This window comes from Heliconius melpomene, chromosome 17 (genome assembly GCF_056956725.1).
Source record: "Heliconius melpomene rosina isolate 202511_hmr_F chromosome 17, ASM5695672v1, whole genome shotgun sequence".
NCBI classification, from domain to species: Eukaryota; Metazoa; Arthropoda; class Insecta; order Lepidoptera; family Nymphalidae; genus Heliconius; species Heliconius melpomene.
In genome coordinates this window covers 6887473-6904674 of record NC_140405.1, presented here as the reverse complement: position 1 = coordinate 6904674, position 17202 = coordinate 6887473, and the positions used below count along the sequence as shown (strand labels likewise).

General features: G+C 30.9%; 3 protein-coding genes across 5 annotated transcripts; 1 reads left to right on the top strand and 2 right to left on the bottom strand.

The window, feature by feature from the left end:
* Positions 1 to 199: 199 nt before the first annotated feature.
* On the bottom strand, positions 200 to 3065 carry LOC146530046 (FAST kinase domain-containing protein 5, mitochondrial). The gene is made up of 3 exons (XM_085200180.1): positions 1149 to 3065; positions 454 to 674; positions 200 to 356 (listed from the first exon to the last, which is right to left on the bottom strand). The coding sequence occupies exons 1-3, from the start codon at positions 2752 to 2754 to the stop codon at positions 264 to 266; spliced, it is 1920 nt and encodes a 639-aa protein (XP_085056306.1). The 5' UTR covers positions 2755 to 3065; the 3' UTR covers positions 200 to 263.
* Positions 3066 to 3457: 392 nt separating this feature from the next.
* On the top strand, positions 3458 to 14302 carry Iswi (nucleosome-remodeling ATPase imitation SWI). Of its 2 annotated transcripts, none has more exons than XM_085200176.1 (17): positions 3458 to 3711; positions 3795 to 4012; positions 4637 to 4894; positions 5224 to 5347; positions 5680 to 5967; positions 6587 to 6800; positions 6982 to 7253; positions 7759 to 7986; positions 8354 to 8599; positions 8839 to 8944; positions 9603 to 9742; positions 10312 to 10418; positions 11112 to 11245; positions 11714 to 11829; positions 12515 to 12735; positions 13187 to 13327; positions 13648 to 14302. In XM_085200176.1, exons 1-17 carry the CDS (start codon positions 3661 to 3663, stop codon positions 13844 to 13846), a joined length of 3063 nt encoding a protein of 1020 aa, XP_085056302.1. In that variant the 5' UTR covers positions 3458 to 3660; the 3' UTR covers positions 13847 to 14302. The 2 variants fall into 2 exon arrangements, with proteins under 2 accessions (XP_085056302.1, XP_085056301.1); XM_085200175.1 differs by having other exon boundaries at positions 3460 to 3711; positions 9603 to 9748.
* On the bottom strand, positions 14293 to 16956 carry LOC146530044 (CCR4-NOT transcription complex subunit 7-like). 2 transcript variants are annotated; one of them, XM_085200181.1, is made up of 8 exons: positions 16857 to 16956; positions 16584 to 16694; positions 16363 to 16472; positions 16148 to 16261; positions 15920 to 16053; positions 15572 to 15729; positions 15165 to 15305; positions 14293 to 14660 (listed from the first exon to the last, which is right to left on the bottom strand). In XM_085200181.1, the coding sequence occupies exons 1-8, from the start codon at positions 16872 to 16874 to the stop codon at positions 14544 to 14546; spliced, it is 903 nt and encodes a 300-aa protein (XP_085056307.1). In that variant the 5' UTR covers positions 16875 to 16956; the 3' UTR covers positions 14293 to 14543. The 2 variants fall into 2 exon arrangements, with proteins under 2 accessions (XP_085056307.1, XP_085056308.1); XM_085200182.1 differs by having other exon boundaries at positions 15920 to 16038.
* Positions 16957 to 17202: the final 246 nt, after the last annotated feature.

Here is a 17202-nt window from a genome sequence, read left to right as displayed (position 1 = left end):
CATGTGAAGTTAGCTTTGTTTCGACCATCGTAGGCCTTTGTATTTGATATTAATTTTAGCCTGATATCTTCATGTCATCTCAAAATAAATGTTCTTATCAGACAATCAGACTGACAACAGTGATTGTTTTTGAGATACAGAACTCTAAAAATCTACAAATCTACTGCAGAGTAAAAGGATTATAAGAAAAATAAAAATATCTAGAGAAATAAAATTTATGTACAAAATATCATACCATTATCTAAGACCATGTACATACTGCACTACGATTCATTCATAGAATGTTGTATTAAATTATTTAAAAATTCAATTTTTTCATCAATACTTTTTAAATTGTTGTAAGCATTCCACAATACCTAAAAAAAACAACATTTTTATAATTATATGGCTAAATATTTATTTGTAATTGCAATCTGTAATTAATACTTTATTCAACATAAAATAAACACTTACTATAGCTGCTTTATATCCTAGTGCTTGCAGTTCATTAACCTTTGATTCAAAATGTCCTGTTGCAGAATTTGAATTACGAATCATAGTGTTTCTACCAGCAATTATAAGCACAATCCAAATATTATCATCTGGTGGTGTACAAAGTAGACCAAATTTTGTTTCAGAAAATGCATTTGTAACTGGCAGTGGTTTGCCTTCATGATCATTGCAAAGAATTAAATCTGAAATTACAAGTTAATAAGCAAGCTTGATAATAGCTAGTATAGTACACAAAATAAATATATTTATTATATATATATTAATATATTTATTAATTCCTGCTTCCGTTTCATGACATTGTGCCTTGAATTGTGGAACTCAACACTGCAATTGCACTTGTCACTAGAGAGGGGAAATGAATATTATTTATATATGATCATTCTTCTCTCAATTTCTGCACCCTTTATTTTCCAGATTACATTCAAACCAGAAGCGCCACAAATGCCTAAAAAATGTAAGAGAAATCAAATATTTTAATTTTATATATAATATAATGTTGGGAACCATTCAAGGTGACAAGACAAAGCATGACTTTGAGTTTTGCCACTCAACATGCAATCTTTAAAATTGGGTGGAAAGTGGGGAACAGGGTCTAAACACTGAATTTCCTCTACCTACATTGTTGTATGCAGAGCTAAAAAAGAAAACATTGTTACCTCCTCTTTGATGATGTGTGACAATATGATGCCCTGTTACAAAATCCCTTCCACCACGCATTATCTGTAGGACATTGTTTACATCCAAAAACATTCTTTCAGACACATTATATTGTTTTTTGTAGCTTTCACTAGGTATATAATCTGTGAATTTTTTTGATAACATGGTAACTTGTTTTTCATTTAAAAGATTCATGTTATCATCTTTTAAAAATATTTTGGCCATATTGTGGATACTTAAAACCTCCCTACCAAATTGATAGCAATGTTTTCCATATGTATCTCCTAAGAATTCTTTATTCAGAACTTTATTAATTAAATCTTTAGGGTATATTCCAAGCAATCCAAGATATGCAATAGAACAGGCAAATGATCTACCATGTTTCTTAATTTCCTCTGCACGACTTGGATTTCTTAATTCCTCTAATATTTGAGAGAAGAAACAAGTATTGGTTTTAGGAATATAATTAAAAGTTCCATATGTTAAAATAAGTCTTTCAATATCTTTTATTCTGGCAGAAGATTTTGATGCTTGTATTTTCTCAGCAATCTTTGTTAAACAGTTTTCATGTAATGTTAATGTAGATGTTCCAACAAGTGCTAGATGAACATTGCACATAACTGATAACCTTGGTATTTCATACTGTAACGTATCCAATAACTCATATATTTTATTATCTGTACATACCTTTAACGAATATCTTATAATCTTTAATAACGTAGCGAGGGAAATTTCATGAATTTGATCTGATTCTTGTATAATTTTATCAATTATATTAGATACTAATCTTGGGCTTCTTATTGGAGTTTTACTTTTAAAAAGTCCCATCGAGATAACTGCAAGTTCATCAACACTGTATTGTAAAAAATTCTCTTCAATAAAAACTTCTAAATTATGTACATCTGGTGGGGCTTTTCTTGCTGTACCAACAAAAAAAAGTGTTTGTATTACTTGAGATTTAGTTAGTTTCTTTGCTTTGTTTGCTAGTTTCAATAAACATTTATAAGTAAAATCGCTAGCTCTTGTAATATTCAGCATGTAAAAAAGAGAGAGAAATGAAAGCATTTCATCAAAAGTCCAACTGTTAATCCTACGGAAACATTCATCATCTAAAGCAACCCAAACTTCTATAAAGTTCCTAGTTTTAATTGATTCAGTTTGTGGAAATTTAGATAAACAATAAAATAGTAACTTTAGTTCTTCATCAGTAGCAAATTTAATTTTATCAGTTAAACTGTCAATATAATCATCAAATTGTTGATCTGCTATGCTTATATTTTGTTCAGAACAATATGTACATAAGGATGAAAATGTTTCATATAAATTTTGATGTGATTGCTTTGACCAATTTTTAGTTTGGAAATTTTGAAACTCATCAGTTTTTGTAGATTGTATTTTGATTTCTCCAACATTTAAATCATCGACATATCCATTTTTCAGCATTACTTCATAGGCATATTTATTTTCGTTTTCCATAAACATTTTTACATTCATGTTCACTGTGCAGTGAAATGTTTTTTTCTGTGGAGATTTTATGAAAACATTTCTTGATAGGTAACTAGAGTATTTCGAAAATAACATGTAAGGTATTCTTCTAGTGACCATTTTGAAATGACAATGTTAAATAGATTTTTTACTTAACTACCAGTGCTTATAATAAGTAATACTTTCAAATAAGTTTTATATTCATTTTACGGTAAATTTTTAGTTTTCACGCTTACAATGTTTTAAAGCCACATAAACTTATATTTTTTGCAAAATTTGAATGGTAGTTTAATAAATGATGAATTTTAACTCGCCGGTTTTAACTACAGAGTACAGATGTTTTATTTCTTACTTTCTTAGGTTTAAGGTTATATTTATTTATATTTTATAATATATTGACATTCGACCACAGAGCATGACATTTTATAATAGTGTTGCCACAGAACTCATATACGAACAAACATAGAGTATTATTATTAAAAAATAAATTTAATAAATTCAAAAGTATGTGCAATTTTATATAATTTCAGAAATTGTTTGTCGATTTTGAAAATGGATCGAAGTTGGTTTGATGTCAATAATGTTAAGTTTTGGTAGGTCAATTTCAACAAGACAAGACAAGAAGTCTCACACCTAAGCATTTAAATGAACGATATACTATCTTTTAAGATTGTAAATTGCAATACGACGCGAATTTGAATAAAATAGTAGATGTTTTTATTGTGTGGTAAAACATTGAATGTAAACTATACATCAGACTTCTCCGATGCATCGAATAATATACATCGATGTTTGTTGAGCATTTTTACTATAATCTATCGGACATCGGATCGGTCAATAAGATTCATTTTATTTTCGCGCCCGGTACAGGTGCTGTTTATTGTGTGTGGTTAATGTCGAGTAATGTTTATAGATATCTATGCTAATGTGAATGTTATTTCTTAAGTTAACATATACTATGTGTCAATTATAATTTAGACATATTTTGCCTTTTGTATTAAATATTTAGTGAAATATTATCTTACAATGTCACAACCAGAAGAACCGATGGACGCTGCAGATGTGGGTGAGAATTCTGTAAGTTACATTAATAAGCTGTAAATAACGTTGTAGTAATGCCTTTTTAAATGGAACACTTATTTACTAATGTTTACTGCTAGAATGGCTCTTCAAGCGATACACCATCTTCAAGAGGAAAAGAAGGCGACTTTGAAAGCAAAATTGAAACTGACCGTTCCAAAAGATTTGATTTTTTACTGAAACAGACTGAAATTTTTTCTCACTTTATGACGAACACTCCTAAATCCGGTAGCAGTCCTCCAAAACCTAAAGCTGGAAGACCACGAAAGAACAAAGAACCTGAGCCAGGTGCTGGAGAGTAAGTACATATTGCAAAACACCTGCAGCTCATTTTGTGGTGATCATTCACCATCATATAACCCTTACGCTTGTTTGCCTTATCTTCCATAAAAAAAGAGAAAAGTATTCTGATTAAAATTGAAGAATGAAGTGCCTTGATACTAGTTCTGTCTACTTCAATATGGAGGAAAAGCAAGAAGCCACTCTAATATTTTTAAAACTTCTTACAATATATGAAATTATTATTCCTAAGAAAAACTTTTTCTTTATTTTTGTTGCATCTCATATACCCATTGTTTTATGTTTTAAAACAAAAACTTAATACTTAATATTTAATACAATTTTTATAATTTTAATAAACTACCATATACTTATTGTCATGGTGGTTGAATGTAAACAACATTAGTCAATATGTAGAAAGTGGACTAAATATATGTAACCACATTGTTTGCCAATTATGGGGTGTGAAAAACATAAATAAAATACATTATTTGAAAAAGTTATTCTATGTGAACTTCAACTTTAATTCAAATTTTGTTAATATTATTTTATAATTATATTTTCATGTTTTCCAACAAAATATATTTCTCTCATAAGATAATAGCATTTAAAAATATTAAAAACATATATTGCCATCTTGTAGTCATCGTCATCGAAAGACAGAACAAGAAGAAGATGAAGAACTGCTTGCAGAAACTAATACTAAACAGAAAACAATATTTCGTTTTGAATCATCTCCACCATATGTTAAAAATGGTGAAATGAGAGATTACCAAGTACGAGGGTTGAATTGGATGATTTCATTATATGAAAATGGGATAAATGGTATCCTAGCAGATGAAATGGGCTTAGGGAAGACATTACAGACTATTTCACTTTTGGGTTACATGAAACATTTTAAGTAAGTTAATAGATTTCCAAATTAATGTTAGTTACGCAGATTGTAACTTGATAGACAGATCAATGGTAACCTTGGGATCTATATATCTATATAACCCCCATGTATATTCAGTGATTTTTGTTGGTTCAGCAGATATTTGGATATTTGTGATTTTTTGAAAAAAATTACATTCTTGAACAAAGATGGCCAATACAGTCACAGCATTATATGTATCTGCATTCATAATTTTTTCCTCCACCATTGTCTGTCAATCGAGTTACACCCCTGTGTATGTATGTGTTTTTATGGTATGTTTTATCAACTGTTGATAAATTTACTTTTAATCATAGAAATGTTCCTGGCCCACATATTGTCATAGTGCCAAAGTCCACTCTTACAAATTGGATGAATGAGTTTAAAAAATGGTGTCCAACTGTGAGAGCAGTGTGTCTTATTGGTGATCAAGAATCCAGGGTGAGATTTTATTATACTTATGCACCTATTTGTTTTCTTAAAGTTAAATGTTAGTTTTCGCTTATAAAATTATTCCATTTCATTTTACACAAACCATTGTTTTTTTTAGTTACTTTGTTTCTTAATGTAATACATAATTATGTCTTTGATACTAATGATCTAAGCTCCAGGGAATGCTGCATGTTAAAAGCTGTTTCATAATCAGCTCTAAAAGTTTTGCTTATTACAAAAAAAAATGTAGAGTGTATATGATAAAATGATATAGAGGACTGAACATAAAGATTGTTTTAATTATAACATGTAACCACTTAGTGCAAACCTGTTAATTTCAGAATATATTCATAAGGGAGACTTTGATGCCAGGCAATTGGGATGTATGTATTACATCCTATGAAATGATTATAAGGGAAAAGTCAGTATTTAAGAAGTTTAATTGGCGTTATATGGTCATAGATGAGGCTCATCGTATCAAAAATGAGAAATCAAAATTATCTGAACTCTTACGTGAGTTTAAAAGTATGAATAGGCTTCTATTGACAGGAACTCCATTGCAGAACAATCTCCATGAATTGTGGGCATTATTAAACTTTTTATTACCTGATGTTTTTAATAGTTCAGATGTAAGTATATATTTTTATTTTAGTACACCTATCCCCCGATTTACACGGTAGAAACGTTCCTGAGATAAACATGTAAATTGAAAATTTAAAATTTTCAAGTCAAAACCGTGTAAATCGAAAAATTTGCAGAAAATGCATAATTTTGCTATTTAACAATTGTGTTTTTTCAATACTTTTAGATGTACACCACCTACCAGTTGTTTTAATTCACCATAACTAGACTGTTTAACAAAAGTTTAATAATTAATTTTTATTCAAATTAAAATGCTTTAATTTTTTTATTTCAATTAAACCTATTTGGTACCTGCCATCATTTCTCTCCAAAATTTCTGGCATTTTTCTCTCTAAATTTTACTTTAATCACAGCTGTTAATTTATAATAATCTAAATTATGCACTCACTTGAAATTTACGAATATGGAAAATTAAATCATTTAGTAGAGTGCAATAAAAACAAAAAAAAACTTATTTGGAAAACCGTGTAAAAGCGAAAACGTGTAAAAAAAGTACCGTGTAAATCGGGGGATAGGTGTAATTACTTAAATAGTTTTGTTTTTCTTTTTTACATATTATACCTAAGTACTTAAAATTAATTATTATACTTAATTATATTTTTGTAGGATTTTGATGCGTGGTTCAACACAAATGCGGCTTTGGGTGATAATCAATTGGTATCTCGGTTACATGCTGTATTGAGACCCTTTTTGCTGAGACGTCTAAAGGCAGAGGTTGAAAAAAAATTAAAACCCAAAAAGGAATTGAAGGTGTACGTTGGTCTTAGTAAAATGCAAAGAGATTGGTACACAAAAGTATTGATGAAGGATATTGATGTCGGTAAGAAAAAACTTTTAATTTTTTTTATTGTTGAATCATAATTAAACTATGTATTATAACATAATACATATATAATTTATATTATATTATTTATTAGTATATTTCTTACAACAATATTGTACCTGTATATGGGTGATATCATGTGAAAAAAGTATATATTATAATTATTTCTTATCAACAGTGAATGGAGCTGGTAAAGTAGAAAAGATGCGTTTACAAAACATACTGATGCAGCTGCGCAAGTGTTGCAACCACCCATACTTGTTTGATGGCGCCGAACCCGGCCCGCCCTATACTACTGATGAGCATTTAGTCTACAATTGTGGAAAACTGGCCATTCTTGATAAGCTTCTGCCGAAATTGCAGGAGCAAGAGTCCAGGGTACTAATCTTCTCCCAGATGACAAGGATGCTGGATATCTTGGAAGATTATTGTCTATGGCGGCAGTATAAGGTGTGTTCTATTTTGTCAAATTAATACTAATCAATATCTACATAAATATAATAAATACTAAAGAAAATATTTATAAAAAAAATAATATAACAGGTGTGGATCCTTAGTGTGAAACAACACTTTTTCATTTTAAATAAAAATCAAATCAAATCAGCTTCACGCTGTATCCCGCACACAGTAGGGTAGGCAGAGGGAACCTTGTGTTAAAACACTCCGTTCCACACTTTTTGCCTAATATTGGAGGCATTGCGTGTTGAGTGGCAGAACTCAGCGCCGCGCTTTGCCTCGAAGCCAGAGCGAAGAAATGGAAATACAAACGTAAATAAATATTTCACTTCCTTGAGTGGGGATCGAAACCACAACCGTTGAGTTGCAGTCATACCCTTGCGCCGCTGCGCCACGACGGCCTCAAATACTAACTAAAATATGTATTAATAAATCTAAATAGTATTTTAAAAGTGTTTTTTAAAATTGACACAGATAATATTTTTATTGTTACTTTCAGTATTGTCGTCTAGATGGTCAAACACCACACGAAGACAGGAACAGGCAAATAGAAGAATATAATGCCGAGGGCAGTGAGAAATTTGTCTTCATGTTGTCAACAAGGGCTGGAGGTCTAGGTATTAACTTGACGTCAGCCGATGTAGTCATTATTTACGATTCAGATTGGAATCCACAAATGGATTTACAAGCTATGGACAGAGCCCATCGTATTGGACAAATGAAGCAGGTAATTTAACTGATTGTATTTCATTAAGTTTTTCAAAAGAAAAATTATTTTGTCTTGTACCTTGTACAAATTGTAAAAGACAAAATAATATTAAAGCAACTAGTAATTTTATTATATTACTTTCTTTCAACTTAATGGATTCCCCAATGTGAGAGAACGCAAAGAAATATTTACGTATTTACAAAAAATAAGTTAAAAAATAATATAAGTTTACTTAATTTTGTTTATTATTTTCTTTCCTTAGTAAGTGACACTTAAAGAATATACACCAAGATTCAAATTTACAGCCTTCATTATTATAAATCTCAACTACACCTAAACGGCGTAAATAAGCTTCATAGAATTATAAATTTAAAATTAATTACAGGTGCGAGTATTCCGTTTAATAACAGAAAATACAGTGGAAGAAAAGATTGTAGAGCGCGCAGAAGTGAAACTTCGCTTGGACAAACTCGTGATACAGTCGGGGCGCCTTGTTGATATTAAAAATCAACTAAATAAGGATGAAATGTTGAACATGATCCGCCATGGCGCAAACCACGTGTTCTCTTCTAAAGACTCTGAGATCACTGATGAGGATATTGATTCTATTCTTGCCAAAGGGGAGACTAAGGTATGTGCACTGTTTTAATAAAAAAAATGTTTTTTAATTATACATTAAAGACTGCCGAGAGGTTCCACCGCTCTACACGCAATGTCTCCAAATTTGGGTAGCAAGCAGTTGTAAAGCTTAAAAAATTATGTTTGTACAGAGTATAAATATTTATTATTATACCTTTAACACTTATGTATCATTATATAAAATTTTTTGAATAGTATTTATTTTAAACATTGTATTAATTATAATTACAGACAGAGGAGTTAAAACAAAAATTGGAAAGTTTAGGCGAGTCGTCGCTGCGTGCTTTCTCAATGGACACTCCAGGAGCTACCACCGATTCTGTTTACCAATTTGAAGGTTTGAATACAACTTTAGTGGTAGAGGCCGTTGTGACGGAGGGGCACAAGGGCATGACTATTAATAACGGACGGTGGGTTCGATCCACAATTTTCGATCGAAGCAGGCGAAACTGTGCGCGTCCTTTTACTAGCAGACGCGCTTATTTGGACCCTCAGGGGTGAATTCTAATAAACTATGAATCACGTGTTCAATGAAATATTTTTAAGAGTCTAAATTTCAAAGTTTATAAAAATCGATGGTGTTTTAAAGATTTTTCCATACGAACTTTCAACCCCTTGTTTGCACCCTTAGGGGGTGAATTATAATAAACCACGAAACACGTGTTCAATGAAATATTTTTAAGAGTCTAAATTTCAAATTTTATAAAAATTGCAACCCCTATTTCATCCCTTTAGGGTTAAAATCTTTCAAAATCCCTTAGTAGATGTCCAGATTATAAAAATTCACATCTATTTTCACGTTTCTACCATCAACGGTTACGGATGTGTGTACGTCTTACCTCAGTCAGTGAAACAAGTCCTTTTATATATATAGATTAATATTTTCGTTTCTTCGCTCTAGCACTAAGGCAAAAGCTTAGCGTTGAGTTCCAAGGGACTGTAGACCCGGACATAACACCAGAACCAAAAAAAACTAACATTAATTATCTCACCAGGTGAGGATTACAGGGAGAAACAGAAGATAATACCAGTCGGTAGTTGGATAGAGCCACCTAAGCGGGAGCGTAAAGCCAACTATGCCGTGGACGCGTACTTCCGCGAGGCGCTGCGAGTGTCGGAGCCCAAGGCGCCCAAGGTACAGGTAATGTGTAAAGAGAATTATATATTAATTGGAATGGTATTTTGTTTGTCAGTTTTTTTTAGTTTCATGCTGTTTCCCGCACATAAAGTAAGAAGATGGAACCTAGTTGCATTGTGTGCTGAGTGGTGGTACTGGATTCGCTTTGCCTTGTTGCTAAAGTGAGAAAATGAAAAAATAAATAAATATTTCATTCCCCCCGAGTGGAAATTGAAACCACAACAGTAGTGTTTCACTCATACGCTTGTTTCTTTACCCCACGACGGCCTGCTTATTTTGATTGTAATTTATATTGAGTGTTAGGTTTTTTAAATTTTTGAAATGTAGATTAAAGGAGCTTGGCATAAGCAATTTAGATTTTTTTTGTAAAATTGTTGCTGTGTGTGTTTTCTGTTATGAATAATTCATTCTTCATTATTATAAATATTTCTTTCAAAGCAATATTGATTTGTTATTTGATAATGTTTTTACATAAGCTCATCATTATATATGTTTTAACTTTTTATTGTAAAAAAATATATATTATTTTAAATTATTTGTTATTTCAATTTTATTTTTCCAATTAGGCTCCGAGGCCTCCGAAACAGCCAATCGTTCAAGATTTTCAATTCTTTCCACCGAGACTCTTCGAACTTTTGGACCAAGAGATTTACCACTATCGAAAAACACTTGGGTAAATATTTTATTGTCACTTAATAACAACATGAGCTTCACGCTTAGGGGAATAAATATTAATACTTAAAATTTCCACCCAATTTTAGAGACATTGCGTGTTAAGTAGTTGGACTCGACGCTGCGTTTATGTCTTGTCACGAAAGCGAGGAAATGAAAATAATTTATTGCGATGGAATCCACAATCATCGCTGTAACATTCAGACGCTGTACCGCTGCGTTACGACGGTCTTAGTATCAACGGTATAAGTTAATATACATATTAAATGGTTACATGTTTATATTTTCAAATATTTAACTTCACGGTTTACCCCCAGCGGGGTAATCAGACAGATCTTTCTCTCTTATTCTGTCTTTTATATATACCATTCGAAAATGTAAAAAATAACCGAAAATGGACCTTTACTTTGTTTCGTGTTATAGAGAATATAAATCAATTTATTGACATTTTTTGTGTCCTGTTGTTAGCAAATTTACACTGTAAGCCGATGTCATGTTATATTTATATATGGCTTATTGAAATTAGTTGTAAAAGAATGAATGTAAATTTATTATTTTTAACTTGTGTTTGGAAAAATATTATGTAAATTTAGCCGCGGCAATCTGTTTAGCTAGTGATAAACCACTAGCAGTGGCTGTGGTTTACAATATGTGTAAAACAAATGATGCAATTTTAGTTTTTTTTTTAAATTAGATATAAGGTGCCACGTAATCCTGAGTTGGGTCCCGATGCAGCTAAAATACAAAGGGAGGAACAACGTAAGATCGATGACGCTGAAGCCCTCAGTGAGGAAGAGATACAGGAAAAAGAACAATTGCTGACACAAGGTATTAAGGGTCTAATATGAATAATTAAACTTGTTAAATAGGCCGGTATAACGTTGTAAGTGACGGCCGTGGGTTCGATTCCCACTCGATGGAATAAAGTATTTACTATTTTCATTTCCTTGTTCTGGTAAATAAAATAAAGCGCGATGTTAAATTATGATAGTGAGTATCATATCACGTTATGCCTTGAAAATTGCCGTACTTTGTCTTGTTACCGAAGCAAAGATATTAGACCTCTTAGAGGTAAGAGTAAAATTAATTATTATCAGAGTTAGACCATGAGCTACGTGTTGAGTGGCGGAATTCAACGTCGAGTTGTGCCTCCACACCAAAGCGAAACAATGGAAATTTAAATAAATATTTCATTTCGTCGAGTGGGGATCGACCGCTCAATCAATCGTGTTTGATCGTGACTCAGACTTTTGCCCCTGCAAATAATAAATATTTATTTTGTGTTATTTTAAACAGGATTCACTAATTGGACTAAACGAGATTTTAATCAGTTCATCAAAGCAAATGAAAAATATGGCAGAGATGATATAGAAAACATAGCAAAAGATGTTGAAGGAAAAACACCTGAAGAGGTAATTATAATTATGCATAGATACTTCATACAGATAGAACGAACTCAATCTGCGTAAATTTTACACGAGATTCTAACTATATAACTGAATAATGTTTTTCGCAGACCATTCATTATTAAATAAATTACATTAGATGTATTTTATTTTCTCGTCCTGGTACTCGACGTAGCGCGACATTGGGCTCCTCTTCTCAACATGAAATAGATAATGAAAATGCGGAACGGTGTCGTAGCACTAGGTTGAACGTGAATGTAAAAAATAGTGTTTTTGTTAGCACCGCTTTAAATGAACACAGTTTTAAACACAGTTTTAATTGCTCTATAAAAGCCTAATAAAATTTAAAATATATATTTTTTCCCAAAAATTTTTCATACAAAATAAATAATAAAATTTTCTAAAAAATGTTCTTTAACCTTTAGTAGTATTTTTGTAGTAGTATGTATTTTTAGGTTCTTGGTATCTATGTGTAACTGCGTAACACGAAATACAGGTATAAGTAAACATCATGAAATGAAAAGAAATCCTATGTCTAAACTGTTGAAGTATTTTGATTAATTTCTTTAGTTATGGGTTTCAAATATTTACCGTATATGCTATTTGCGTAAAAGAAGCGCTGACGCTTCCACTTGTATATATGTTAATAAATATAATATTAATTTGTATAAACATAATAAATTATTTAAAGGTAATGGAATATTCAGCTGTGTTTTGGGAAAGATGTCACGAATTACAAGATATAGATAGAATAATGGGTCAAATAGAGAGAGGAGAAGCTAAGATACAGCGGCGGGCCTCCATTAAGAAAGCGCTGGACGCTAAGATGGCGCGCTACCGAGCACCCTTCCATCAACTCCGAATCTCATACGGAACTAACAAGGGAAAGAATTATGTAGAGGAAGAAGACAGGTATTTTACTTTATCATTGGTTTATTATACAATTGATTATTTTTTAAATAAAAAAATCTTATAAAGTACGGTCGACGAGTCATGGCCCCCTTAGAGTTATCTATAGATGGTTGCACAACTTAATTTTAGAATTTTTCCTTACTTTTGATGTTTTTTTGCCGATTCAACAATACATAATAATTCGGAAAATCTAACTGCTGTACTGTAGCTGTACTCTACTTATATTTTTATTGTATTTCATTTTTTAGACGAACTTAGTTAATTTTTTTTAATTAATTTTTTACTAGAAGATTTTGAAAAGAAAATGCATGTTAAAAATATATTCCAGGACAACCTATTTATATTTTCTTTGTTTTTGGTAGCTTTTTGTTGACATGTACATTCGACGATTCAAAAGTGCTTATAAAGTTTATTTGAATAAAGAATATTTTGAATTTGAATTTTATTGTAGGTTCTTAGTGTGCATGCTGCATAAACTCGGCTTCGATAAAGAAAACGTGTATGAAGAGCTCCGCGCTGCAGTACATATGGCGCCGCAGTTCCGTTTCGACTGGTTCCTGAAGTCACGAACCGCGATAGAACTTCAACGGAGGTCATAAAAACTATTTTTTTAAAACTTATAAAATTGTGCATCGCTTAAAAAAAAATTTTAGCTTCATACCATGCCCCACATAGACCAGGATAGACCAAAGGAACTTAGTGTTTACACACCTTACTTGCCGCCCAATTTTCGAAGCATTGCATGTTAAGTGGCAGAACACAGCGTCGCGCTTCGTGTACCAGTGGTTAAATAAAAATAATTTAAATATAATCATTTCTCTGAGTGGTCATCAAATCTTTGCTCAACTGACCTGATCAAAAATTTAATTTAATTTCCATAACTATTTAATATAATTGACATTATATTTGCAGGTGCAATACTCTTATAACATTAATAGAGAGAGAGAATCAAGAATTAGAAGAAAAAGAAAGAGCTGAGAAGAAAAAGAAAAGCGGAAACGCTAATCAAAATACACCAGGAAATGCAACAGGCAAGGGCACCAACGCCGGCAAACGTAAGACTGATGGCACCCCTGACACCGCACAGAAAAATAAAAAGAAGAAGAAATGAAAGTGGGTCCCCCTGCCGATGGCCAGAGTCACAAGATCGGCCGCGGTCGGAAACTAATAGCTAATACATATTTATTGATGTCCACATTTCTATTGATGTCTATTTATGGTGATTTGTCATCTAAGTGTTTACCTCGAGTATTATATCTTAATGTCTTTGATTATATACTGGTTACTTAATTTATATGGAACCAATTGAGATTATCTTTTTGCATTTTTGGAACTGTTAACATAATAAAACTGTTTTTGGAAATATTTATATGTATAATAGCAAGCATTAGGTTTTTGGACAATTCCGAAAATTTGAATTTTTATTTAGTATTAATCCTCAAATGCTCAAGTAGACAAGTATATAATCAAAGCTGTGACTTACTAGATAACATTCCCAGTCTAAGTTGTAATTCAATAAATTTGATATAACTGTGGAACAATAAATGAAAGTTCTGATAAATAAAAACATTATTTTATTTATTGCACAAGTTTTATAGCTGCTATCGAACGTGCGCCGTTTCAACTTAAACACAATCTAAATGATATTTCGATTTGCTTATTTTATATTATCTTCATATGTCATATAAACTTAAACCTGGCTTTTCAGGTACTTGAAATCACAGTATTAACTGCTCAATAAAAAAATTGAACACTCGGTGGCGCCGATTATATATATATATTCTGTTAAACTTTCCACATTTTCTTTATTATGGAGAATTACCATTTTCGATACATTCTTGCATAGTACTTGCATTGGGGGAGCATGGTGCTCCTAAGCCATAGAGGTGTCCACTAGTACTTTCTATGTTTCCATCAAAAAAAATCTGTTGAAATACAAACGGTTTTATTATTTGTTTCTAATTTATCCAACAAGAATTCCTGTAGATATTTTTTGTACACTAACTTCCTAAAAAAATAAAGTTCTCTTCAAAAGAACAAAATGGTCATTATATAGCATGGATTCATTACATTTTAGACTACATATTAATTATAATATACACCATTAGGTGATATTATATATGTTTTAAAGTCTTATTTACTTAGTTATAGTAAAAAAAACTATAAATACATATTGCTTAAATTGGTTGTGAATTGTGATCACCAATTTAAACAAAGCTCTAAAAAATACTGGACTGTTTATAGGTATAACAAGTGTTAGAAATTAATTACAAATAAACAAATGGTATCACATTTTTTATCTTATAAAAAAAAAAACACAAATATTATATATTAAACTTACTGTGAAACTATTTGGAGTTTCACAGTAAGTTTATCATAATATGTTTATTTTATCTTTAATACTAATTTATGGCAAAGGGTTCACTTACTTCCTTTATTTTGAAGAAAGCCATACCAGTTAAATGAGAATCAGAACCAGCCTGATGTTGCGGGCCCACCCTTCTGAGTTCCAACTGATCGGCTACCTCTTGAAGTCCACCTTTGAGATTTTTGCACAATTTCATAAGGTACTGTAGATATAATTTTATAGTAAGAAAATGTATTGCCCAACATTAATTAAATATTTAGGCACCAGAAGTGGTAAATGTTAAAAATCAAGGAATTTATCCAAGATATGAAACAATATCAATTACTTAATAAAATAGGTTAATAAATAACAAAAAAGATAATTAACTTTGTAATAACAAGTCAATATATTTGCATTGGTCGAAAAACACAAATAACCATCAAAATATCTAGATCTTAAAAATCTTAATATATAGCGCTATTAACTTACTTTAACATCATATACTGTAGGAAAATATAATCTTAGGCTTTCAAAGAAGTCACTTTCTTCTTGAGGCAAATTTTGATCCGTTAAAAGTTTCAGCAAATATCCAAAATCATAACCAGAATGAAAACTTAACCAATTAATATTGTCCATTAACACAATACCTGAAATAGAAAATGACATCACTTTTTAAAACATATTATGAAAATTCCATTACATGATATTATTACATAGTAATATCATAAGAAAATCTTAAAGAAATATTTGCATACTTTTTTGAATTGAGATAAATTTGTATAATAGAAATAGGAGCTAATTGAAAATTCCACTTATTAATTCTTAAAATATCTTTACCTGAGGACATGAGAAGTTCGGCAAATTCTATAGGCTCTATACCATGTTCCTCATGCTCTCTGAATTGAAGTCCTGAATTTTGCAATAAGTCTATTGAGTCCTGAGCATACATGTCTTCCCTGTTAACAAGAGATCTTATAAAAATATATTGATTTGTCTTGAAGGAAATAAATAAAATACCCATATATGAATATCTAAAATAAATATAGAAGCTTAATTAATACTTACTGTAGATTAAACTTAAAATTAAATTGCCATGTAGTACAACCAGGAGGAGTTTTACCATTCTCATCCATGAATGTAAGACCTAATTGTATTATTCTAAGCAGGTCCACATTACACCTAAAAAAAAAACAGTTTTGCATAAGTAATAAGTAAATATTATAAAATTATATAAAAAATATTATTATAGCAAAAATAAAAGTATGTTGATACCAATTTACCTTAACAGTTGATATTGGTAATCAGCTGTAGATCTAAATTCTCCAATCGGCCGTGCTACAACACCAGGGAACTCTGTGTCCATAGCTACCCATTGGTACTTTTGCACTACCTATGTATTCAAAAGTATAATAAATTCATCTTAAAATATATTTTTCAAGTTGTGTATAAAACATTAATTATAAAAAAATCCATAAGTCTAACTCAGACATTGCTGGCATACCTGTCTAATTACATGAAATTCTTCATGTAAGTTGTGATTCCATACATTTTTTATAACATTATCGTCTTTATTGGATTTAAGAGTAATTAAATCAAAATTAACAGCCGGCATCTGTAAAGCCATATTTATATTTTTATGACCATATATGAACTTAAATTATCTAGTAAATACTTGAATCTTGTTATTTTATTGTTTTGTATTTGCTTTAAATTATTGTTAGCCAATACACAGACCGGCACTTTATATTTTAAAAATTTGACAAAATGTACCTACCTGCCTTAATCTTGTCATATTTTTTACTACGATGCCATAGATTATTTACAATTAATTAATCATTCATTCATAGATTATAAACTGCAGACTCGCAACATCGGTTTTATAGTCGACGTCATATGGCATTACTATCGAAGTAAAACACCAACATTTTTTCTCGTTTTGTGAATTTATGATCATTTATTTAATACTTTAGTTACTTGTTAATAGGATAAAAGGATAAATTATAATAATAAATATCAATATATAGTTTTATTATTTGCAGTAGAATTTTGACTCGTTCGACATTCGTACCATGAAAGTAGAAATCCTAGAGAATCCTAAAGTCCTAACTCTAGGACTTAGG

Coding starts and splice junctions, on each gene's coding strand:
- LOC146530046 (XM_085200180.1), bottom strand. CDS start 2,754: ATGGTCACTAGAAGAATACCTTACATGTTATTTTCGAAATACTCTAGT. Junction 675..1,148: donor CACACATCATCAAAGAGGAG/GTAACAATGTTT, acceptor TTGTAATTTCAG/ATTTAATTCTTTGCAATGAT. Junction 357..453: donor TAGGATATAAAGCAGCTATA/GTAAGTGTTTAT, acceptor TGTTTTTTTTAG/GTATTGTGGAATGCTTACAA.
- Iswi (XM_085200175.1), top strand. CDS start 3,661: ATGTCACAACCAGAAGAACCGATGGACGCTGCAGATGTGGGTGAGAAT. Junction 3,712..3,794: donor CAGATGTGGGTGAGAATTCT/GTAAGTTACATT, acceptor GTTTACTGCTAG/AATGGCTCTTCAAGCGATAC. Junction 6,801..6,981: donor GATGAAGGATATTGATGTCG/GTAAGAAAAAAC, acceptor TCTTATCAACAG/TGAATGGAGCTGGTAAAGTA.
- LOC146530044 (XM_085200181.1), bottom strand. Junction 16,262..16,362: donor TACCAATATCAACTGTTAAG/GTAAATTGGTAT, acceptor TTTTTTTTTTAG/GTGTAATGTGGACCTGCTTA. Junction 15,730..15,919: donor CGAACTTCTCATGTCCTCAG/GTAAAGATATTT, acceptor TTTCTATTTCAG/GTATTGTGTTAATGGACAAT.